At 42.5% G+C, this 15,843-nt stretch overlaps 2 protein-coding genes across 3 annotated transcripts; one reads left to right on the top strand and one right to left on the bottom strand.

Annotated features, from left to right (window-relative positions):
* On the top strand, nucleotides 2,681-9,599 carry LOC8080048 (LMBR1 domain-containing protein 2 homolog A). 2 transcript variants are annotated; one of them, XM_021448858.1, is made up of 14 exons: nucleotides 2,681-3,003; nucleotides 3,644-3,726; nucleotides 4,288-4,446; nucleotides 4,728-4,941; nucleotides 5,025-5,111; nucleotides 5,201-5,340; nucleotides 5,619-5,699; nucleotides 6,358-6,422; nucleotides 6,702-6,877; nucleotides 7,268-7,398; nucleotides 7,504-7,591; nucleotides 8,032-8,245; nucleotides 8,578-8,684; nucleotides 8,859-9,599. In XM_021448858.1, exons 1-14 carry the CDS (start codon nucleotides 2,836-2,838, stop codon nucleotides 9,270-9,272), a joined length of 2,127 nt encoding a protein of 708 aa, XP_021304533.1. In that variant the 5' UTR covers nucleotides 2,681-2,835; the 3' UTR covers nucleotides 9,273-9,599. The 2 variants fall into 2 exon arrangements, with proteins under 2 accessions (XP_021304533.1, XP_021304534.1); XM_021448859.1 differs by lacking the exon at nucleotides 2,681-3,003 and having other exon boundaries at nucleotides 3,643-3,726; nucleotides 4,310-4,446.
* Nucleotides 10,020-11,231, bottom strand: LOC8065481 (peroxisome proliferator-activated receptor gamma coactivator 1-beta). Its single transcript, XM_021448860.1, has one exon. It carries the CDS (start codon nucleotides 10,815-10,817, stop codon nucleotides 10,290-10,292), a length of 528 nt encoding a protein of 175 aa, XP_021304535.1. The 5' UTR covers nucleotides 10,818-11,231; the 3' UTR covers nucleotides 10,020-10,289.

Genomic DNA, 15,843 nt, shown 5'->3' with positions numbered 1-15,843 from the left:
TTGATCTCTCTCCTCGATAGCCAATAAAAGTGCTACTTTTTTATTATTTTTATACATCATCTCGTTAGCTATTTGTAAAGTACTATTAAGAGCCAATACAATTTTTCCTAGCTAGCTATTTGATAACCATTGCGGATGACCTTATTATTAGCAATTGCCATTGAAACTACACCCATAGTTATCATTATTATTGTTACTCCCTAAACACACGGCCATGTGGCCTCGCGTGAAGGTAACTCCACGGCATGCAAAGCCCAATGAATCTTACCGTTCAAGTCACACGAGCACCATGACATACACAACCAGCTGTGTTATGATTAGCATGTGATGAGTAACGGAGACGACTACTTTACTTTTGCAGAACCCACGGGGCGGGCTCTGGTTATCTAGAATAATTAAGGCCTTGTTCAGTTCGCAAAAACTTGTGAAAAACGGCACTGTAGCACTTTCGTTTTTATTTGACAAACATTGTTCAATTATAGAGTAACAAGGCTCAAAAGATTCATCTCGCGGTTTACAGATGAACTGTGCAAATAATTTTTGTTTTCATGTATATTTAATGCTCCATGCATGTGCCGCAAGATTCGATGTGACGGGAAATCTTGAAAATTTTTGCGAACTAAACAAGGCCTAAGCCACGTCCTACTTTTGAGCCGAGAAAGTATGTCATGTGCATTGCGTTGCGTGGCCGAGGGATGCGTACGCCATGATCATCAAACACTGCCTGTACACTGGCTATTCCTTGCTTGCTCCATCCGTGGCCCGCCTTTAAAAGCAGGATTTCGCCGCGGTGTGCCCGTGTCCTGAGATCGATCCCAAGTCCCAACGGAGTGGTTGATGGTTGATGCCTTTGGTGGTGCCTTGCGGAAGCCCGGGGGCGGATCGGAGCCTCGGAGGTGGTTTGTTAGAGTTAGAGGGGCTGAACCGCTGGTCGCTGGATAATACAGTAGCTTTTACAATTTTATTTATGAGCCGAATGGTTGGATATATATATATATGGTTCGTGCTGGACCATATATCAATCTTTTTAAGGAGAAGCCAACAGAAATGTCGACCTATGTAGTAGTAATAGAGAAGCAGGAAGCCGAGAAATATATAAATGGAACTATATAAGTTTCTCTTTTTTTTTAATAAACTGACATGAGAGTGCAACAAAGGCGCGATGAGCCCAGCAAAATAAGGACATGTACATAAATCCACGAGTCGTGGGGACATGCTACTTGTCTTTATAAGCTACTACCTCTGAAAAAAAATATTATTCTAGATTTAGATTAAGTCAAACTTTTTTTATGTTTGCTTCGATCTATAGGAAACATTATCGACCAAAAAATGTTATAAATATATTCTATAGTTAATCCACTAATATTTATTACACATCTCATAGATACTACTACTTTTTTTTGTATACATTTGTCAAACTTAAGACTCACTATCTACTAGGAGAATAAAAATGACACTTTCGAGGATAGAGACAATATATCGCAAGCTTTGCAGCAACTCGCGTACATTTGTCAGCTGCAACTAAGGTCATTTTTAATGGAGAGTTTCGTAGCTTGTTTTCAAGACTATCACGTCATGTGGAATGAAATGAAACACGAACAAAATTCATTTTTCTCTCTTCTTAAAAATATTCCCATGCCATAAAAAAATGCTATGTGATAGCTAGTTAAATACAAATGAAACTCATATAAAATTCTCATTGAGCCTAGCCTAATATGACTCAAACAAAGCCACAATCCATTTCACTAACTTGAGTATATAAATAAAGTTCATCTCGCACGCCTTCTCGAAAGGCAGAAGAAAAAACCAAAATAAAAATATTGTAACAAAAGGACATTTCTAGCCACATATATGCTGTTTATTGCAATAATAATAAAACATACAAGTGAAGGAAAGAAGTGATGCCTCAATAGTTATAGGCACAACTCCAGTAGGGGTGTAAAACAGTTTTTTTTTCTGTTTTGAATTCTGATGGGCCATGTCCTGATGGGCCTTCGCCTCTGGTTTGAAACAAGATACCGTTGCCTGTTGGGCCGCACGGGCGGTGGATGGTCGCGATTTGCCAAGTTTGCACTTGCTTCATGAGCAGCACCGGCAACATTGCAGTTGCGGACTGTAGCTACCGAGCAAAAGAGTTTTTTGTACATTGATGACGAAATTGAGGACTAGCAGTATTGGCAAACGCAGTTGACCGAACAAAGTCGTCGTCGTGGACGTCCCCTTCCGGGTGACAACATGATCTGCTCCTTAATTATTAGTAGGTGCGACCAAGTACAAGTAGCCCGTCTGTACATGCGCGTTGTTACGGACTTACGGTACGCAAGGTGCATGCGTTTCTGTCCTTTTGATTGACGCAGTCCTTCTCGTTCACCATCAAAGCTTTTCACGTTACAAAATGCCACTGTTATTAGTAGTTTATGCAAAACACGAAGCGTACGTGATTGGGCCCGATGCATTCACTTGATTGTGTACACGCTGATATGACGTTACCCGGCGGCGGCGGCGCTACGCCCGGCGATCAGGTCCGGTGGAGCTCGGACGACGCGGTCCCGGTCCAAGTCCCAGCTCCATGCAGCGCTGACGTGAGTGAAAGGCGAAGCCGACAAGAAAGAGACGAGAGCTCGGATCACCGGGGCCCCACCTCCTGACACGTGAGGAGCGGAACCGGTCCGGTCCCGGCCCCACCAGCCTCGCCACCCACCACTCCACCCAAAACGCCAAAGCATTTTTAAGCCCCCCGCCACGCCGCATCGAAAACCAATTCATCCCTTCCATTCTCTCCTCCCGATTCCCGTCGTAGAAGCGAGCGGCGGGAGCCCCGAAGCGGCGCGCGAGATGTGGGTGTTCTACATGATATCGCTGCCGCTGACGGTGGGGATGGTGGCGGCGACGCTGCGCTACTTCGCGGGGCCCGCAGTGCCGGCCCACGTCCTCGCCGTCGTCGGCTACGCGTGGCTCTGCTCCCTCTCCTTCGTCGTCCTCGTCCCGACCGACATCTGGACGGTGCGATCCCTCCGCCTCCTCGTCCTCGCCTCCCTCGCGCCACGCTAGCTGCTAGACTGCAGAGTGCTAGCTAGTGCTGCTTATCTCTGCCGCTCTGAGATCATTTGAGCGTACTGCGGACGAGTAAACTGTGTTAATTGGTTCCGTTGCTGGTAATGTAGTGTCGGAATCGGAGTTTGGATGAACCATATCCATTTGTGAACCTGTTGCTAGTTTATTAAGAAATTATTTAAAACAGGATTAACTTATAAGTAAATGGTGATTCGGTAGCGTACGCACCAGTAGTCTGGTAGATCATTCTGTGTAGGTAATTAATGTCGATGACAAGGTCCTGAAAGGTAGGATTTAGATGGTGAAATCGTCAAATTAGTGTTGGACTTGGTTCTATGACTTGTCAACGGAGGTTATTTTTTTCTCCCTGCTGTGCTGCTTAAAAACCTAAACAAACAATCAAGATCAATAAACCGAGTAGACTTTTGTTGTCGTTGTTTGTAGATTTACTTAAGTAATATGACTGTGGATGGAAAGGCCGACAGGGTGTTGTTACTTGTTACTTGTACGCTATGATGTGCACTGATCTGCAGGGTAGTCTGTTTTCATTCTGTTGGCCTGACCCGTTATGCCATTATCCAACTTGCAGGCAGTTTCTGGCAATGGAGATCAGAAGAGTGACGTTAGATTCTTCTGGAGCTGGTCGTATTGGAGTACATTTATCCTAGCATGGTATGCCAGTGACCACAAAGGCTTGTATTCTGTTCTCGTCCTTCTAGTTGCAGATTTTCAGTGCTGGAGGATTTGAAACGGCATTGCTGCTGTTCTTTGTGTTTCTAATGACATGTCCTTACTGGCTTTGCATAACGTTAATTTAGTGTGAAACTGCTGCGTAAGCATTGGACTTTTTTAACTGCCAAGTTGATCCGCATTCTTTTCTTAAGGAAAAATTGGTCAAGATTTACTGAATATTTTTCTCTCAACTAGATAAATTGGATCCTTTCAGATGGTCGCTTGTGTCCTGCATTCTACAAGTAGTACTATCCCTGGACAATATGATCAAATCCTGAAATCCAGATCGGCATTGCTGTTTTCATTATCAGGATACCATATTGGTGTGAACTCTCACTGATAAGAAAAGTTCTTACTGGCCTTCCTAGTTGCTTTTTTTTTGTTCTTATGAACAGCTTATTTTCCTTTCATTTCTCTAGGTTCACAGTTGTTAGGTCGTTTGTCGACATGTGCATTTTTGCAGTATTGTCATTTGAAACTTCTATCTATCTATCTGAACAGGTCTATTGTTCCCACTCTTCAGGGCTATGAAGATTCTGGAGATTTCACGTTCAGAGAAAGACTGAAAGCTAGCATCCACAAGAACATGACCTATTATGCAATTGTTGGAGCCATCGGCCTTTTTGGACTCATTCTAATTATAATAATGCGCCATGATTGGTATGCTTCTATTGTCTAGTGATCTTTAATAACCCTTGATCGATCTAATATGTTTATGCAACTTGGGCTCAAGTGATTGATGTTTTTAGAATGCACTAAATTTAACTTTTTTCTTAACACGATAATTTTTAAATCTACAAAAATTCATCCACTTCCTTCAATATTTCTTGATAATATTTGCTTTATTGTGTCGAGTCTATTTTAGCAAACTTTTTCAGGGAGGGGTTTATTTGAATTCTTGCTTCACTGTCTTAACTTTACAAAAATGCTATTGTTGGCAGGGTCCGTGGTATCTTGGGCTTTTCCATGGCATGCTCAAATACCTTTGGCTTAGTGACAGGTGCCTTCCTGCTTGGTTTTGGATTGAGTGAAATTCCAAGGAATGTATGGCGAAGTGCTGATTGGACTCGTCGTCTACAATTTTTATCTCATAGAGTTTCGAAGATGGCTACAAAGCTTGATCATGCTCACCAAGAATATTGCAATGCGATATTTGTATGTACTTTTCTAGATCCGAAACAATCATATCATGATAAATAACTGCATTTATCTGAATGATTGTTCCTTTTTAATCCAAGGTTGTTCAAGCCACCTCGAATCAAATGTCCAAGCGTGACCCATTAAGACCTTGCATGGATATCATCAATGAAATACTGACTCAAATGGTATGGATTCTCAGGTACCACGTCAAGTTTCGTTTAGAAATTGACATTAGTCTTAATAATTCATTACCTCATATCTTTTTTTCCCTCAGCTGCAAGATGATCCGTCATTCAAGCCTTCTGGTGGGAAATTAGGGGAACAGGATATGGACTATGATACTGATAATAAAACAATGGCTACACTCCGACGTCAACTTAGGAAAGCCCACGAAGAGTATTATAGGCGTAAAAGGTCTGATACGCTATGTTATTATGTGTTAGTAGCCTTTGTTTATATCATGCATTTTTAGTTAAAGTAAGTTACATATTTACCTCCCTGAATTGCCAGTGCTATCTAATTTAACCCTGAATCAGGGTCATAATTCTCATTTATATACTACTGTAGTTTAAAACAAAAACTCATGTATCCGGCGGAATCCAAACATTTTTTTTAAAGCAAGAGTCCAAAACAATTTTGCCTCTAGTTATTTGTTCACATCTGCTGCTTAATTCTGCGCTATACTTATGCAGTGATTATATGACTTGTGTTGTGGAAGCCCTTGAACTAGAAGACACTATCAGAAACTATGAGCAACGTGATGCTAGTGGATGGTGAGTATTGTTTATGTTGCATAGAAATGGCTATGACCGTTCATGAGATCTATTTTCATAGTGAAAAGGAACACCATATGACAGCATAGGTTCAGCACAGGTAGTTACCGGTCTTGACTATTAATAAACCTTCAATGGGAAACTTTAGAAGTTTTTTGATGTGTCTTTTGCTCTGTCTAATCGGGGAATTTTATTCAGTATTTTTGTTGTTGGATCAAATAATATTTTAGGTTTAATTTAGTCAACAGATAAATCATGAATACAAACTGATAAAATTGCACTAGCAGCAGTAGGAGTGATAGATGGTACTGCATATGAACCAAACATGTTTGCTGGGCTTGGTTTATCATGCAGAAGTTATAAGTAGCATTAGTGATACGAGCAAGTGCAAGTCCAACATTAGAAACGTTTTTCTACATTGGCCCCTTTTCGGCACTTCCAGACTTGGATGGTAACGAAACATGGATATTTCCGCAGATTTACCCTGGATATTTTGGTAGATTTACTTTGTGACATTTCAGCATATGTGCATTAAATTTGTCCGAACTGCCTCAATCATCAAGGCTTGCAAGCTGGTTAACAACTTATAATCATGTGAAAAAATTCGAGAGGTCTGTTTCAAGCATCTGTGCATCTCATTTATTATTAACTTTTACAGGAAATACATGTCAAGTTTCAGGGAAAATCGATCAGGCACACTGGGTTCTTTCCTTGACTCCACAGGTATTTTTCTCCCATTTGAACTTATGTGTCTATCAATATGACGTAACAGCTGGAGATGTCTTGCAAGAATCTACAAGTTGTACTGATAGTCAATAATTTCACATTAATTCAGTCCTAATTTTACAGCTGGCAAGCGTTTCAAAAAAACTTATAGTGAAGATATGCTGTTATACACAACACTCTCATATATCATATCCGACACATATAGGGTTCTGAGCTAACCACCCTGAAGTTTCAATAGTTCATGGTACTGATACAAAGGCACATTGACATTTTTAGAGTTCATTTGGCGCTGTTTACTGAGAAAGCAACTTATGAGAGTACTTGCTGTTATCCTTGGATGCATCTCGGCTTCCATACTGTTGGCTGAGGCCACTTTGCTTCCAAGTGATGTTGATCTATCACTTTTCTCCAATCTTATAAATGCTGTAGGAAAGCGAGAAGTTCTAGTCCAGGTAAGAAATTTGTCCATTTAATTGCTGCAGCTTTGCCTTGTCATCATTGGCTATTAGTTTGGAGTAAAATATACCATATGGATCCCATTTTCACACCCAGGCACATGTTCATTTCTATAAAATTAACTTCTTTTGCATGAGATTTTGTTAAACCTTTGCTTCTCAATTCTATTCATATGACGACCATTGTGCATTAACATGTGAAAAAAAATCCTGGTGGGTTGTCGAAATCTGTTTTTTTTAGAGGATCAAACATTGATGTTCCTTGCCATTCTTTTATTTTATAAATACCGTTGTTCTTTCTGCTTGGTATACTTTCATGAAAGAAAAACTTCCAAAACAATAAGTTTAACCTCATTCTTTTTGCTGATTAGAGTTGCCTCTTAACAGGTTGCTGCGTTTGTTCCCTTGATGTATATGTGCATCTGCACATACTATTCACTGATTAGGATAGGGATGATGCTGTTATATTCGTTGACCCCAGGACATACTAGTTCAGTCAGCTTGCTTATGATCTGCTCGTAAGCTTTCCAGTTTTCCACCTTTTGATACTTTGAATGGCATTAAATGTTAAAAGCTCATTTCTGCATTCCAATCCAGTTTTTACATCAAATGTTTCGCTGCAGAATGGTTGCAAGATATGCACCACCCATTTCTTACAACTTCCTGAATCTCATTCACCTTGGTGGTAATGCTAAAACTACTTTTGAAAAGGTGATAATCTTTGCATGTTCCTTTCTTGTACTGTTTTCACTACATTATTGGCAATGAATAAAATTAATATGTGGTATTGAGTAGCCATTCTTGATCTGAAACTTCCATAATTGTTGTTGGGTTGCTCAGAAAAAAATAATGAAAATATTTTTATTTTTTGATATTTGGGAAAAAAACCATAATTTTTGTGCACACCAGGAAAGATAAGTAGAAAACACATTAAATGATTGCGAGCTTACAGTTTGCATGCCAAATACAGCCCCCTTTCAGATAATCACTGCTCCAAAAATGATCAAATTCATCACCTTAATTTTGTGTTCTTTTAACTGCAAGTGCAGCGTGCAGGATTCTCTTTGTTCTTATATTGGTGTTTAATCTTACCATTACAATATATGTCCCAGTTGACTGCTTTACTGATCACCTCTTGTACTAATATGTAGAGAATGGGAAACATTGATGACGTTGCTCCTTTCTTTGGGAGAACCTTCAACAAAATCTACCCACTCATTATGGTTGTTTATACTCTATTGGTCGCCGGAAATTTCTTCGAGCATTTGATAGACTTTTTTGGGAGCTTGAAAAGGTTCAAGTGTTGGACTGACCAAGAAGATATGGATGGGTTGGATCCATCTGGATTATTTATTCTTCAGAAAGGTAAGAATTTCATTATGTACACATGATGATATTTTGTCTTGTTACCCAACATGCCTCCAGTAATTTGGTACTGCTTCGCTGTTAAGCGCTTATTGGGATTTCAGTTTCCTCTGTCAACAATCAATTTAGCATGCTAAACCCTGCTAATGGTTTCAGAAACTTCAAGCCTGTTGCTAATAGTTTTTTTAAATCATGCTTGGTTTTAGAAGTCATTTTACTCCAGTGCCGGCTTGTTCTATCACATGAGCCTGTTCGCTTGGCTAAAAAGTTATGACTGAAAGTACCGTTCGCTGATTTGTTGTGTCGTCTGATGTATTTGTTTTCTTCTACAGAGAGAAACTCCATGGAACAAGGACGCAAAGTCAGTGAGCATGCAACTCCACTAGCAAGAAATTTCTACTGTTTAGGCAAAGACGTCGAATCTGGAAACATACCACAGGTGCAAATTAATTTGGCTGCATCATGTCCTTTTTCAGTGATGGCCTTACCGTTTGTCTTCACCGACAAAAAGAAATTCCAGTTGTCCGAAACCTTCTTTTCGGCAGATTTTGAGCTCAAATTCAGTCCATTGGGAGGTTCTACTCTCAGCTAATCTTCAACTTGTTTCGTACAGGGCGAGGATACAGTGGAGACGAAGCCGGAACGAACCGCCCAGCCGAAGCACGGTGGCGATGTTGCTCACAGATATTCTTCAGTTAGGGAACAGTACAGCAGCTCGAAACCAGAGGAGCAAGTTCAGAAGGAAATTTCACCGGCCTCCATCAAGCTCGACACCGGAAATTCTGAAGAGCCGGCGGCTCCAGATTCACCGGCTGAGACGGCCTCAAGGTGGGCCTCAATGAAGATGGGTCTTCAGAACTTCAGAGCAAGCATGGGCTCCAAGAAGTTCCTCCGTTTGGGCCTGTCTTCTAGGGCCACCGGGACGAATGAATCTGCTACGGAAACACTCGATGAGATCTTCCGGAAACTGAAACGGCATTCGAACAGCACGGATGCGGATCACCTCGACGACGATGGATTGCCTTGACGACGGTAGGGGCAGCAACACGAAGATGCAACACTGTTGAGAGACCAGCAAGGTCTCGTTTTTCGCTTGACGGAAACAAGAAAAGCTCAGGCTGCGAAGGAGTAGAGGGTAGTAGTAGAAACACAAAGGAGTGGACACAGGATGACAGGGACTTGACCAAGGTACAGAACGTACAGAATTTTGTATGCTCGTGGAGGGACCCAGGTTCTGGAGAAGTGTAAATATGAACATGAACTGGTGTCGCAATGAGAGTAAAACACTAAAATGTACAGTACATGCAAGTCCTAAGTATCATCATCTGTGGGATGCCAGATGTGTTTCTGATCATTGCATAATCTTGCGGCACTGCATCTGCCATACTATCATCTGATGATTGCTTACTCTGAACAGATAACTCCAGAAAAAACATCCGCAACGGAGAATGTATAATAAACTCCCTAAAGAACAGAATAATGCAGAATGAAGGAATGGCAAAGCAGAGTTGTACACTACTGTAGTACTCCTTTATCCGAGAATATTAGTTACACCTGCCATGGAAGACAAGTGTCTTTTCCTCAGAAAAAGCAAAAGTTGGGGCCCCTACCCCTGCTGATGCAGCAATTATGTTGTGCCTTACGACTAGAAAATGCTCGTCACTACATGCCAGAACAGGTAAACAACTCGCTTCCACGACTAGCAGCTAATAACGGACCATAAGCCTGAAACAGGTGCATGATAAGCTTGATTGATCAGATCATGGCAGCAGAGTGACGCGAAGGAGCGAACAGACAGTGCAAGCTTTCATTTAGCGATGATGTTTACAAAATGGGCGAGCCATTAGGCCGCCTTTCGGCACCCGGCCATTCATTCCACGGCAGCAGTCACGCATGACATTTTTGAGAAAAAAAGATACCGAAAGATTGCTTAATCAACAGCGCAAACACACCAACAGCACAGAACCGAGCACCTCGACGCGCTCGTCCACGATCCGCATGCGCATGGTCACCGTCGGTCGCCACCCACCCCCCTGATCGAGCATCACACCACCGGCGCCCGCTTGTGCGCCGCGGCGGCGGCGTTCTGCCTCTCTGCGGCCACCGAGCACCCGTCGTCTTTCTTGTGCCAGCCACCGTGGTGGAGCTGCTGCTGCAGCCGCGTCCAGAAGTTGCCCCGCTTCGCCTTCCTCTCCTCCTCCTCCTCTTCCTCCTGCTCCGCTCGGCGGCCCTCGGCCAGCGCAGCCGCCTCCCTCCCCTCCTGCCGCAGCAGCAGCGCGAGGCTCCCGCGGCGGGCCGGCCGCGGCGCCTGTGCCGACGACGACTGGGCTACGGTCGCCTCCCACGACGAGCACGGAGGGGAGGAGGCCGACGATGATGATGGTGACGCGGACGCGTAGGCGGCGGCGCGCGCGGAGCGGCCGGAGCCGGAGGAGGCGGCGGCGGCGGAGAGGCGCGACAGGCGGTCGCGTAGGCAGAACGGGCACACCCCGGCCGCGTGCCGGTGCTTCGGGTGCCTCCTGCACCGCGCGGGGTCCGCCTCCTTCGACGACTTGCCGGCGCCGGCTGCCATGCTTGGCGGGCGATCTCGGGCACGGCTGCACGAGCACGAGCGAAGCAAAGGGACAAGAAATGGGTGGGGTGGGGGTGGGGTTGCGCGTGCGGGAGCTGGTGGTGGTGCGGCGTGGCCTGGCCGTGCGGGTGACTGCGTGGTGGTCCAATATATGGCGCGGGACCTGGAGCTGGAGCTGGAGAAGTTGCGCGGACGCGGGCGGAGGCGGAGCCAGTGGGCAGTGAGTTGGGTTGGGTGCCGGGGGGAGCGTAGCAGTTGGGGGCGTGCGGTGGTGGAGTGCGTGCGTCCATGGCGTGGTTGGAGCCTCCCTGGGGGTTTCGGTATTGGCTCGGCTGGATGGGCCTGGTCCGTCTGTCTGGCCGGCCGGTGGGCGGCGGGAAGCGCACGCGCACACGACCACACGTCCTGGAGGAGGACCTGACGACAGATGTCGCCGTGTTTTTCTTTTGGTTGAACCGCATCATCGAAAAATAAAAATTAAGGCCTTGTTTAGTTTAAAAAAAATTATAAAATTTTTTAGATTATTTGTTACATCAAATCTTACGGTACATGCATAAAACATTAAATAGAAAAATAAAAAACAACTAATTACATAGTTTATTTATAATTTGTGAGACAAATCTTTTGAGTCTAGTTAATCTATAATTATATAATATTTATCAAATACAAACGAAAGTGATATGGTATTTATTGTGAAAAAAAAAGAACTAAACAAAGCCTAAGCGGTCGACAAAATCAGTCAATATGATTAGGTTCATATAAGCAGATGAAGTACTTGGCACGTATACATAGCTACTCCTACACTGATGACAAAATCGGCCAGTGTGCCTCTTGACGCTCCAGATTTACAATAGCAGAAGGTGTATATAAAACATTTTTAGCGTTGAGCCATCGCAGTAGATTCTTGTAGAAGAATCGCGATTAAAGTTGGTAGTTAGATAGCGTAAACGATGGCAAAGATTGTCAAGTGTCAACACACAATAAATTCTTGCGGAGGAAAAAGATAAGCACACGAGGACAGTGGCGGACCCAGAAACAGACTAAGAGAAGAGCTAAATAACATAGCTAAAATTTTTTTTGCTCGCTCAATCTAGTACTAATAGATATAACTAAGATTGATAATTTAATATTGATTTAAAGTGCTTAAAAACAAAAATTCATAAAAAAACATAAAAAATACTAAATACATGAAGTTTTTTGCTAAAAAGAAAATATGTTAAAAAAATTTGAGTTCAAGAGGGGGGCTACAGCCACCCCAGCCCCCCTTGAGTCCGCCAATGCACGAGGAGTACTCGTATCGTGGTTCGTGGAATGGATGGACGAGTAGCTGGGCCTTGTTTAGTTTACCCAAAAAACTAAAAAAAAATTAAGTTTTTCCCTCACAACAAATCTTACGGCACATATATAAAATATTAAATAAAAATAAAAACAAAAACTAATTATACAATTTATCTGTAAATCGCGAGACGAATCTTTTAAATCTAGTTACTTTATAATTAGACAATGTTTATTAAATAAAAATAAAAGTGGTATAATGTTAAAATAAAAAAAATAGATCTAAACAAGGCCCGTTGAAATCCGCGAAAAAGATCAGTTGACTGCTGGAGTACTATCCCAATCTCTCACGATGCCTCAACGTGCGCGCCGTTGCATTTGGCACGTGCATACCGATGCACTGCCACGCATTTCCGAGGCTAGGTGGCCGTGCCACATCACCTGCAAAAACATGCACGCACGGAGGCTTCCATTCCACGCCCGCGCCGCGCGCGCACCGTGCACGCCACGCCGCAAGGTCGCCTCGTCCTCGCGGCCCGCAGGCCGCAGCTCCCCACGGCCGGCCGGCAGACAAAGCGCCGGCCGCCGCGCGTACGGTGTCCCCTCCGTCCGGGACCGCGCTGGCGAATGGCGACTACCCCCAGGCGCACCTCTTGGGCCTACTACGTGGGGCGCGCGCGCCTCCATCCGCCGCCTTCCAAGTTCCAACCCGCGGGACCTCCACACCCGTCGCCGCGTCGGTCGTCGCGATCCGGCCGCCCATCGTGTCCCAATCGACGGTGGACGTACAGCCGTCGGTACGCGGCACGTACTGACAGTACGCGCGCCTGCTTTTACACGGCACGGAGGCCGGCGTGGCGGCGTTTGACAGCTGAACAGCGCGGCTGCGCGGGCGGGGCCGGCCGCCCACCTTGCTTGGCCTGATTGGAACCGGCAGCCTGGCGCGGGCTGCTTTTTATCGCTTTCCTGTCCGCCTGCCCGCCGCCCGGTGCGCGGGGCTCCCGCCTACGCTGGAGCTCGGCGCTTTTTGCTGTCGCGACCGAGACCGATAGGCGATAGCATTCCCATGCATGGCATGGGCGCGCGCGCGCGCTTGTTTGGAATCGTCAACCTTTGGCTCTAGCTCCAGAAGATGGCGGCACGGGCAGGTGCTGCTTGGCAAGGGCACAACAAGGCACAGCTGATTTGGCTGGTCGCGCAGTGCGGCCAGTGCCGTGCCGTGCCGCGCAAAGAGCGACATGCACGCAGACGCAGGTAAGCGCTGGCGCGCAGCGGCACAGGCATTTGCACGGAGTGATTGTTTGTCTGTGCACGGTTGCGTGTCACTGTGTCAGTGTGTCGTCGTCAATGTTCTCGGGCTTCGTCAAAATAAAAAATTCAACATTTTTCATGAATCTTTAAACGTATGCACGGAGTATTAAATATAGATGAAAATAAAAACTAATTGCACAGTTCGGTCGAAATTGAGGAGGCGAGTCTAGCTAGTCCATTATTGAAATATTTATCAAATATAAACAAAAATGATACAGTGTTGATTTCCCAAAATTTTTTGAAACTAAACAAGACCTCGGTGTTTAGGGCTTGTTCCCAAAACATTTTTCATTTTTTTTTCATATTTCCCGTTATATCGAATCTTACAGCACGTGCATGGAGCACTAATATAGATGAAAAAATAACTAATTACACAGTTCATCTATAATTTACGAGATGAATCTTTTGAGCCCAGCCAGTCCATGATTGGACAATATTTATCAAGCACAAATGAAAGTGCTACTATTCCCATTTTTTTCTAAAAAAATAGAAGTAAACAAGGCCCTTATTTAGTTGCACCTAAAATCTAAGGCCTTGTTCAGTTGCCGAAACGAAAAGTTTTCAGCCACTGTAGTATTTTTGTTTGTTTGTAACAAATATTGTTCAATTTTAGGCTTAAAAAATTCGTCTCCCGATTTACAAACAAATTGTGTAATTAGTTTTTATTTTTGACAGTATTTAATGCTTCATGTATGTGCCGCAAGATTCGATGTGACGAGGAATTTTAAAAAGTTTTCGGTTTTTTGGGTAAACTAAACAGGCCATTTTTTTTCAAAATTTTCAATCACGTCAAATTTTACTTCAAATCTTACAACATATGCATAAAACATTAAATATAGATAAAAAAATTAACTAATTATACAGTTTATCTATAATTTATAAGACCAATCTTTTAAATCTAGTTAGTAACAATAAAGTGCTATAGTACTCAAACTTTTTTTTGGTAACGAACTAAACAAGGCCCGGTCAAGTTTATCGTTGACCTTGGCTAACCCTGTTCGATTAGGCAAGGCTAGTTGGTACTACTCCCTCCGTTCCAAATTTTAAGTCATTCCAAGAATCTTGGAGAGTGAAAGTATTTTCAAATTTAACTAAAAATATAGAGAAATATAAAGATTTATGTCATAAAATAGGTATAATATGAAAAATAAAACTAACAAAGAATCTAATGATACTTGGTTGATACCAAAAATAATATTATTTTGCTATATAAATTTGGTCAAACTTGAAAAACTTTGACTCTCCAAGATTCTTGGAATGACTTATAATTTGGGACGGAGGGAGTACTTTTTAAGGCCTTGTTTAGATCTAAAAATGTTTTGGATTTTGACAATGTAGCACTTTTATTTTTATTAAAAAATATTGTCCAATTATTGAGTAACTAGGCTTAAAAGATTTGTCTCGCGATTTACATGTAAACTATACAATTAGTTTTTATTTTCATCTATATTTAACGCTCTATGCATGTGCCATAAGATTCAATATGACACAAATCTTGAAAAGTTTTTGATTTTTTAGATGAACTAAATAAGGTCTAATTAACTAGTACTAGAACATATCTAGTGCAAACCACAACCTCCGTGAAAACCTGTGCAAACCATGGCAAAAAAGTCATCTAAATTCACCAAAAAAATCACACATGTAGATGATATGATGATACACAACCCTGTAAAATATCTTATCCAAACTCGAATTCATTTGTGAGATATAAAAATAACAAATTTCTAGCAAATTCTGTGGATACCTTTCTGGCTTGAAATTTGTTATTTTTATATCTCACAAATGAATTCGAGTTTGGATAAGATATTTTACAGGGTTGTGTATCATCATATCATCTACATGTGTGAATTTTTTGGTGAATTTAGATAACTTTTTTGTCATAGTTTGCACAGGTTTTCACAGAGGTTGTGGTTTGCACTAGATATGTTCCCTATTTGAAAGTAGTGTTATCGTACTAAACGGTAAATAAAGTCGGTCCCTTATACTATAGTATTATGTACTCGTTATGTATTTGGATAAACGACCGTGTGAACAATAAAACGGTCGATAAACGAAATTGACGTACCACTACGTAGCATTTAAACAAATGTATAATAGGCTAAATGGTGTATAAGAGCATCTCCAAATTCTAAAATTTACTCTCTAAATCATCAGTTAGAGACACGACCAAAATGGTGGAGTTTTCCTAGTGTTTTTAGTTAGTAATAAAACACTACCACTAGTCAAAACACTAGGGAATCCTCACTAGAAGGTATTTACTAGGAAAAGTTTATACTAAATTTTAAATGCTAAAACACTAAGAGAACCCTACACTACTAGGAGAAATTGAAAAATCTGGTTGTGAGAGCTATTCGAGTAAAAGTTATTTTTCATATATTTATACTCTTCAATAACTTTTTTATATCCTATGCATACTCTTAGGAGTCATCTTCGTTCTTCA

Source organism: Sorghum bicolor, chromosome 10 (genome assembly GCF_000003195.3).
Source record: "Sorghum bicolor cultivar BTx623 chromosome 10, Sorghum_bicolor_NCBIv3, whole genome shotgun sequence".
NCBI lineage: Eukaryota > Viridiplantae > Streptophyta > Magnoliopsida > Poales > Poaceae > Sorghum > Sorghum bicolor.
This window is presented reverse-complemented; position numbering and strand designations above follow the sequence as displayed.